The sequence below is a fragment of the Monodon monoceros genome, unplaced genomic scaffold (assembly GCF_005190385.1).
Source record: "Monodon monoceros isolate NGI ecotype Baffin Bay Population unplaced genomic scaffold, NGI_Narwhal_1 Super_Scaffold_13, whole genome shotgun sequence".
Lineage (NCBI taxonomy): Eukaryota > Metazoa > Chordata > Mammalia > Artiodactyla > Monodontidae > Monodon > Monodon monoceros.
The window spans coordinates 85,433,697-85,442,937 of record NW_021703769.1 but is presented as its reverse complement, the minus strand read 5'-3'; the positions used below and the strand labels follow the sequence as shown (position 1 = coordinate 85,442,937).

Sequence of the window (9,241 nt, the reverse complement as noted above, 5' to 3'; positions counted from 1 at the left end):
GAGAACCTGCCCCTTCCCTGTGTCCTGTGGACCTTCCTTTATTGTACGTCTATTTCTCAGTGTTTTTAAAATGCCTCAAAGCTTAGGGACAGTGAGGCTGGCACCCGGGCGGCTGCATCGTCCACAGATTACCTGCAGAACCGCGATGGCTCATCGTCACAGGGTGCTTTCCCGTCGGGGACCTCACCTCACCTGAGGGCCTCCAGGAGGGCTGGGCCTCCTCACTCCGTCTCCAAGGTCTGCAAGGCCGAAGGAGGTGCCTGGCCAGTGACTCCCACCCAGAACTGGACGTGTGTGCCCAGTGGGCAGGGGCAGGCCAGAGGCCCCTCAGGGAGCAGCACAGCAGCCCCTCATGGGGGGGGAGCAGACGAGACTCCAGCGTGGACGAGACTCGCCACGTGGGGTGGCGTGACCCTGAGTCCGGGGTCACAGGTGAGAAGAGGGAAAGGCCCCAAGTGGTCAGCGAGGGACCTGCCCGGGCCCTCGAGACGTGTGGCCCTCCTGGGCTCGGGTCACCCCTCCTCGGGCCACCACCCCCACCTCCGCCATTCAGACACTGAATTGAACTGAACTGAACTGGGGATGCTGCTCTGAGGCGAAATCCCCGAGGGCCACGGTCGGGGCCCAGCCAAGCCAGGAGTGGCCACAGGAAGGCCCGGGACCTCATTCTGGAATAAAGGGCCCCCGTTACTCACGGGCTGTCAGCATGGAATTCACGACAGAGCTGCCCACGTGACGCAATCTCTTGGACTCTGCTTTCCTATTGCCCCCTGGTTACGTGGCTCACAAACCTGCAACCGGAGCAGGACTCCGGGCTCGGGCCCCTCTGCTTCACTCGGGGTCACCTGGGGCGGCTCCCCCCACCCCATCACGGAAGCCTCGAAGCCACGTGGTGCCCATGCGTCTCCCAGGCTGGAAGCTGACCATGCTCGAGGGGCAGAGCATCACAGACTCGGTGGAGAGTTTCAAAACTGCACAGTCACCCGCCACCACGTCTGACTGTCTGTGGAGATGGCCTGGCTGCACACGCTCCTCCGGGGATGGGGGACAGAGCAGGTGCTTCCCGGCTGGGCAGGTGCGGGAGGGCAGCGCGTGTCCCCTGCCGACACCTGGAAACACGGCCTGAAGAGCAGGGGTCAGCCTGCAGCCAGAAAACTACACGAGGGGCTCGCCTGGACGCCGTCCCGGGAGGCCACAGAGCCCACGCCCCACAGGCAGGGAACGAGTCACACGACAAGAGCCACGGCCTCCAGAGGCCGGTTTTTATTGAAAATACACCCAGGTTTTCCCTGTAAGTGGCCAGCGGAGCCGTGGCCTGCCTGAGGAGGGAGGCGAGATGGATGAGCCACAGCCCAGGCCCCTAGGTGAACGCAGGCAGGTGGCCAGGCGGCCGGCACCAAGGGACCGCCAGACCCACGGGGGGGACCAAGCCCCCACACGGATGGACCACAGCGGGCGGGGAGGGCCAGCTCTGGTGATCTCTAAGACACCCCTGGGACAAAAACGGGCATTTCCCTTAGTAAGCAACTTCCTTGGGGGCCTGAGGGCCACTGGGAGGGCGGCTTATTTCAGAGTGACTGTGTTCTGCTGTGAAGGGGCTAAAACTGTCATCCCCTATGAACGATTTCTGGCCAAGGAATCAGGAGAGAGCAGTGGCCCCTCCAAGGGCCAGGGGCCAGGAGGGCCAGGGACCCCATCCCCGCACCCCCGCGCCGCCCGCTAGGAGAGCAGCTGCAGCACCTGCCGGACGCGCTGGGTCCTCCCCGGCAGTGGGGCGTCGGCGCTTGCACGCGCTTCGTCCAGCTCCCGCATCAGCACCTCTGCCTTCCGCACCGTCAGCTCGCGGGCCTGGCCCCTGAGCCCCTCCAGGTAGGCCAGCAAGGTGGAGAAGTGCTCGTCGGGGACCTGGACGGGGCAGAGAACACGCATCAGGGCTGGGCGGGTGGCGCGTGGAGACGCAGGATGTCCACACTGCGGGCCCCGGGCCTGCGAGGGGACCGCCCAGCCCTCAGTACCCTCAGGCCGGGCCCCGAGGAGTTGCTCCAGGACGACGGGCTGGGGGAGGTGGAAAGGGCAGCCAGCCCGCTGTCCTCTCCTGGCCCCCGCTCTTCTCCCCACAGACTCCGGCTTGCGTTCCAGAGGCTGGCAGATGTCAGTTTTCACGCCCTCCTGAAATGCCACTAAGTCAACAGTAAGCAGATAGGTTTTTAAAGAGATAAATCGGGCTTCCCTGGTGGTGCAGTGGTTAAGAATCCGCCTGCCAATGCAGGGGACATGGGTTCAAGCCCTGGTCCGGGAAGATCCCACATGCCGTGGAGCAACTAAGCCCATGCACCACAACTACTGAGCCTGCGCTCTAGAGCCCGTGGGCCACAACTCCTGAGCCCGTGAGCCACAACTACTGAGCCCGTGTGCCACAACTACTGAAGCCCACGTGCCTAGAGCCTGTGCTCCACAACAAGAGAAGCCACCGCAATGAGAAGCCCTCGCACCGCAACGAACAGTAGCCCACGCTTGCCGCAACTAGAGAAAGCCCGTGTGCAGCAACAAAGACCCAATGCAGCCAAAAATAAAAAAATATAAATTTATTTAATAAAAAATAATAAAGAGATAAATCTCTTAGAACAAAGAGAGTAGAGGAAAAGATAAGAGTGACAAGGTTTTGGGGCTGGAGATGAATGATGGTGACTCAGCAGATCTGACTGAAGCTTAAGCTGAGAAACGCAAATCATGCTGCAGGCCATCCCCGCACCCAAGCCCGGGACTCCAGAGCTGGCTGTGTGGGTACTGCTGGAAGTGAGACTTAAAAGATGGGGCTAAAAACAGGGGCGACTGGAAGTCCACTTCGAAAGCAGCAAGTGACTCACACTGACTTCAAAACCTGAGGGCCACAGGGAGGAGGGGCAGGTGCCCTGAGCTGGCCCAGTGAGGAGTGGGCGTGGGGCTGTGCAGGAGTGGGGGGTGGTCCTGGGGAAGGAGGCCCAGGCAGCATCCCCCAGCCTGGGGCTCCGATTCCTGCGGCACTGCTGGCTTGGCCCGGCCCAGGCTTTGCACCCCGCTGTCCCCCACCCGCCCAACAGCCATGGCCTGATTTCAGAACTCAGCTCACAGGTGCCTCCTCCACGGAGGGTCCCCCACCCCCCATCAAGTGCACGCAGGGCCGAGTCCGCCCTCAACTTCCCCGCCGGTGGAGCCACTTAACCATCATAATGAAAGCTACACAATCGTCACAGATGGTGACGGCGGCCCCAGATAAATGGATTACAAGCCACTGAATAAAACAGCAGAGTCCACGCTGAAGCGGGAAGCCACAGTCCACTGGAGCGGGGGTGGCGAAGCTCCTCCTTATCGGAGACGGGATGAAGGAAACAGAAAAGCCCCAGACAGGGCCACAGCGGGCTAGTGAGAGTGACAAGAGACAGGCAGCCCCCAAAGACAGGGGCCTGTTACTGAAAGAATCAGTAACTCTGTAGGAACAAACCCGACAGCCACCACCCGCGTCATGTGATCAACATCGACACCAAGCCACCACGGACCAGCTACGAGGAGGAGGAACACATACATTTATTTCCCCGAGTCGGGTGGGGACCTAACCAACCACGCCGGCCACGCCCTACCACACGACTGCCCTTGCAAGCACGTCAGGGTCACGAGGGTCAGTAAGATGAGGAACATGCCAGACTGGACAAGACAGAGGGGCAGACACCGGGTGAGTGCGGTTCTCGACAGGCCCCCGCCCAAGGATGTCACCAAGAACGTGTAGTAGTGACCACGTGACGTGGAGCCCTGACTCAGGCTGGGTTGTTGTCCCGTAGGACGCCCTGAGGTGTAGCAGGCGCACACTGGAGTGTCTGGGGGTGATGGCAGCTCCCAGCCTCAGCCTGATAGCCACACCCCACGAGGATCCACAGGGGGAGGGTGGAACTTCCAAGCACGCGGACGGTGGCCTTCCTGGAACGGCAGCCGCCTCCTGCAGCTGGGAGCCTGGAGCTCCACGGATGAGTCCGGCCGCTGGGCAAACCTGGCAGGGGTTCTGACTCCCTGACACTGAGCGGGTCCCTCCCCGAGCCCGGGTTTCATCTCTGTAAAACGAAGGGCTGGACGGGGTGCTCCCCAGGGCACCCCCCCCGCACCGAGTGTGCACCCACCTGGTCACGGTCATACATATGCAGCAGCAGCCAGGTCTGCCTCGTCTTCTGAAACCTCCAGTTCTCGTGCTGCTGGGCCCACCTGGGGAGGCAAGGACACGACGTCTCAGGTACTGCACAGGAGGAGCCGGAAGGCCTGCACCCACTGGCCTGGGTGGCCTTTCCTTGGCTGGGGGGGGGCGGGACATCTGCAGAGGACCCTCCCAGCGCGAGGGCGGGAGGGGGCTCTCAGGGTTCTGCACCAGGAGGACCGTCGCCCCCGCACGCCTGCCGGGGGCCCTCGGCCAGGACGGCAGGACCAGGGGGCACAAGGACACTTTCTTTCAGCCCTGCACGGCCATCGTTCCACGATCCTAACGTGAACACTCTGAATTTCACAAACTCAGTCCTTCTTCCAGAAACGTTTATCGTGCAGGACGGCAGGACTGCCGACTGGAGCAGGCGTGGCCTTCACGCCATGAGCTGGGCGTCAGGGAGGAGCCAGGAGCCCTGACCCCAAGGGCCACGCAGGGGTCCCATTGGCCCAGCCTGCACGTCACCACCCAAAGGCCTCGGACACACCGGGCCCCCAGGTGATGAGGACGCTGCGGCAAAGCACGGCTGCTCCTGTGGAGCCCAGGCTGAAGGGGCCCGAGGTGGAGGAAGCAGGCCACGTCGGGAGCCGGTGCCCAGGGGAGACCCGAACGCTGGGGCGGAGGCCCCGAGACGGACAGAGGTCTGTGTGTCTGGGACCCGGGCGCTGGCGGCGTGGAGTGGGCAGAGTGCGGGCTCTGGGGCTGCAGGACGGCGGGAGGGTCGGCCTCCCTAATCGCCCAGCCGGTTCATTCTCTCAGGACAAACAGCCCCGTGGCTGGCAGGGCTGAGGCAGAAGCACACGCTTCACGCCTGTGGAGTTTCCCACATGCCGTGTCACGTGATGGCACAACCACCCAGGCCCCGCCCCATGTCTGCCCGGGGACCACGGGCACTTCGCGTGGCAGCCACCGACGAGCCGGACCTGGCCACAGCTCCTGGGGGACCAACACCCCGCCTGTGCCTGGAGTCCCGCCTCCAGCGCTTAGTGGCGAGGCCGGGGCGACGTGTGTGCCCACGACAGGGCCCAGCTCAGTCTTCTGCACCCGCAGGGGCGCCCCACCAGGAGGAGGGGGAAGGGAGGGAGGTGGGCAACTCGAGGGAGGGGAGGAAGAAAGGGAGAGAGGAAGGGCCACCAGGCTGGGGAGTCAGCGGCCCCTGGCCATCTCAGGCTCCTCTGCTGGCCCCACTGGGAGGGCAGGCTGTGTGTGGGCCACTGGCACCAGTGAGGCCGCTCCCTGCTGCCAGTAACGGCGGAACTGTCTCTCATCCTCTGGCTGCGAAAGTGGAGATGGCCCTTCAAGATGTTTCCTTCCCAGACGAATCAAAGTTACACAGAAGATGCTGGACACACGGGGTGGGGAGGAGGGAGCTTCCTTCCGAGCGCGGGCAAGCAGCCCTCTCTGGTGTCCATGTCCACGGTGCCCCCCGTGGTTCTGCAGTGCACCGCTTCCCCGCAAGTGTGCTGGCGCAGCTCCTGTGACCTCCCTGCTGCCCGTGAGCCCCTACGCTCCCTGGGCTCGGCCCGGCCCCTCACATCTGCTCCTCTGCAGTCTCCACAGGGCTCTCGCTCTCGCTCCAGTTAAGCAGTCTTTATAATAAAGAATGCCCCCGCACTGGCCCCAGTTCAGTTACTGTGTCATTCCACCTGCATCGCGCCCTGGCCAACTCATCTGCCCTGGAAGACCTCGCTCTTCCCAGGGTCTCAAGGTCCCTCCTGAGCTGCCAGAGGATTTGGGAGGGAAGGACCACCTCAGGCCTGGCTCCCTCACTGCTGCATTGGTGACGCAGACGAGCTGGGCATCGGCCCGAAGCACTCCCTCCTCCCTGACCCCAGGGCTCTGACCAGGGTCAGCTCAACCCTGTGGTCCGCCGGGCCCCAGAAGCAGCTCGGGTGTCTGGAGCATCGGACTGGCTTCAGATGGGCTGTCCGGGCCCACGGGGAGCAAAGGGCACCCAGCTGGAGGCCTGGGGGTGGTGCGGCCCCACGGAAATCCACAACGGACAGAGGAGGCTCCCAGACACACCAGGACCACGTGAATGATGACCGAGTGACCACGGGGGCCCCCAGCCCCGCCCAGAAATGCCTCCCCAGAATGCAGGGACCCACAGATGGAGCATCTGCGTGACTCTGGTGAGCAGGGGAAGTGAGAGGTCAGAGGTCAGCAGGGAGGGAGCGCAGGCCCCAGGGGTGAGGGCGGAGCCCGACCCTCTCAAGGGGGTGCTGCACCGCGAGCAGCTCCCACGAGGACGCGGCTCTCAGCACTGTGAGGTCAGGGCCGAAGGATGTTCTTACGACCCAGAGGGGTGAGAGGCAGGTACGTGCGCTGCCTGCGGTGCAGGACCCAGATGTGACGGCTGCTCTGAAGCCACAGCACCCCACAGCTTCTGGTCCCCTGGGGAGCGCTGGGCAGGGCCGTCTGCGCTGCTGAGTGGGTCCGCGGTCCCCTCCCCAGGACCACCGTCTTCAGAGCAGTCCCCCGAGTGACAGCGGAGCCTGCAGGTGCCTCTCTTGGCTGCTTTGTACGGCCGTGTTCACCACGGAAAATATCACCTCAGCTGCAGGTGGAAGGTGCCGGGACGGGACCAGGTGTCAACGAGGGGCCTGCTGGCCACCCCCGTACCCCCCACCCCCTGAACACAGCCCAGGGCCAGGCCCAGGGTCAGGGGAGGCTGCCGGGCAGCTCCCTCCGCCGGTGCACAGGCTGGGCCTCCCCTCCCACTGGGCTCCACGTGGTCCCCACCGGCCAGCCAATGGTGGCCCCTGCAGTGCGAGGAAGGCACCCGGACTTCCCTGGGCGGGGAGGGAGGCACTGAATCAAAGGCGTGTTTCCTACAGGGAGGCGGGCAGATCTTAACGGGAGCAGGCCCCCACGAGGAAGGGACGGCGCGCTCGGAGATTCCAGCAGAGCCGAAGAAGGGCTGCTCCCGGGGGCTCAGGCAGGCCCAGCACAAGGCCCGAGGCTCCCCAGGGCACCCGTCCCGGTTACGGCCTGTGCCCCCCTTTGTGCCAGAGCCGGCTCCGGCTGGGGCTGGGGGAATGGCAAGCCCCAGTCCATCCAGCAGGTGGGAGCCCGGCCCGGGCCCAGCGGGGCCCCAGGCTTGGAAGAGACGCGGGGTAGCGTCTAATGCTCTGCCACAGCCTCACGGGCTTCAGAGACAGCAGGGGGAGCGGGAGGGGGACGGGGGCAAGGAGGAGGGGGAGGCCTGGACCCTGGGCTGCCTGTGCAGCTGACTCATCGGTGCTCAGCCCGGTCCAGGAATCAGGAAGATTCCGCTTCATACAGAGCCAGGGCGGCCGGGCAGCTCCTCCTTCTTGGAAGACAGGGCTCTGAAATGCCCCCTCCCAGCCTATCGCTGGGTTCACACACGTCCTCAGGCTCCCCTGCCCTTCCAGAATCCTCTGCAGGGCCCCCAGAAACTCTGTTCTTGAACCGACTCCAAGCCACCAACCCCAACCCTTGGCTGGATCTCGAGGACTCCACGAAAGAACACAGGTTCCTGGAGGGAGATGTGGGGCGTGTGCGACATGTGACGAGAGCAATGGTGGTGACAGCAACAATGCTAATGGTGGCAATGACGGTGGGGCGGTGACGTGGATGGTGATGTTGGGGGGGGGTGACGCGATTGGTGGTGGTGGTGACGTGAATGGTGACGGTGGTGACGTCGGTGCGGGTGGTGATGTAGGTGGGGTGACAAGGTTGACAGTGGCGGTGAGATGCCATGCTCAGCACATGGCCCATGAGTCTTTCATGGTAGCTCCAAGGCCATTATTTTGTTAGGTTGTCGCAACACTATGAGGGGCAGGTGAGTGAGACTCTTCACCTGCATTTTGTTGATCTGAGGTGGAGGCTGAGGGGTAGCCTTGCCCAAGCGCCCGCAACTACTGACCTGTCACTGCTGACCCCGATGGCTGAAGCTGCGCTTCCGGGCGCCAGACGCCCAGGCGGGGAGCAGGCGGCTCCCCTGACCCCAGACACAGCTGCGGAGGCTGCGACCAGCCGCCCCCCCGGGGGCCCTGAGCCCGCAGCCCGCGTCGGTCTGCCTGCATCCCTCCGGGGCCGCGCACCTGCACAGGTAGTCCAAGGCCAGCGCGGCCCCCGAGCGCCTGGCTGCTGGGCTCTGGGCCACGGAGATGCCCGCTTCCTGCAGCCGCCTCCGGGCCTCCTTCTTCCTCTCCTTCTTCAGCTTCCTCTCCAGGACCCTCTGCTCCTCCGGGGACACGGCTCCCTGGAAGCAAGGGCACCACCATCAGGGCTTCGGGAGCAGGTGCCACCGCGGCTCCCTGGACCCCGTGGCCCACGCTGGGCCGCTCGTCCTGGGATCCCGGGGGAAGTCCTGCAGGGCGGGGCGGGTGCTACACGCACCCGCCGAGGACCCCCCCCCCCAGGCTCCAAGGGCGGCAGGAGGTGCCTGGGAGAGTCTCTCTGGGGCTGAGCGGGAAGGAGGCGCTGAGACCTGTGATGCGATCCCCCACCCCGCAAACCAAACAAGTCCTGGTCTCCTGATCACCCCGGAGGCCAGACCCAGCGAGTTCACTGTGATGCAGGCCGGAAGCCCTGGGGACCCGGCCACGGCCCCAGCACTTCCAGGGAGGCCTCTGGCGCTGCACACCCAGCGTCCACAGCCCCCATCCCGGAGATTCAGGCCCAGCGGGGACCCTCTCATGCCCCGGCAGGCAGGCCGTCACAAATGCCAATCCCTGACCATCTTTGTGTTCCCACTCCACTCCCGCTCCTTCCGGAATCTTCTCAAACAAAAGAGCTGCTTTCCCCAGCTCCTCCTTCTCCATAAACCATCTGGGATTTACCTGCCGTGGAGCTTCAGGGCTGCACCGGGTGACTCCTGGCAGCCCTGACACGGGACACACAGCCCACCTGCCCAGGAGGTGCCTCCATATGGGGCTCAGGGCGCCTTTCCTGGGGAGGAGTGGTGACCCGCCACCTTGCATGTATGCTCCATGCAGACCCGACCCACACTGCACTGTAGCCGGGCAGAGAGGCGGGGGGGGGGGGGGGGGG

At 64.4% G+C, this 9,241-nt stretch overlaps 1 protein-coding gene across 1 annotated transcript in view; it reads right to left on the bottom strand.

Moving 5' to 3' along the window:
- Positions 1–1,233: 1,233 nt before the first annotated feature.
- CUNH7orf50 (chromosome unknown C7orf50 homolog) overlaps positions 1,234–9,241 on the bottom strand; it is a 98,090-nt gene continuing 90,082 nt past the window's right edge. Inside the window, exons 3-5 of the mRNA XM_029220885.1 lie at positions 8,290–8,450; positions 4,149–4,230; positions 1,234–1,905 (exon numbers count right to left, since the gene is read on the bottom strand). Coding sequence (XP_029076718.1) covers positions 1,720–1,905; positions 4,149–4,230; positions 8,290–8,450 — 429 coding nt within the window. The 3' untranslated portion in view covers positions 1,234–1,719. The remainder of the gene's footprint in view (positions 1,906–4,148; positions 4,231–8,289; positions 8,451–9,241) is intronic.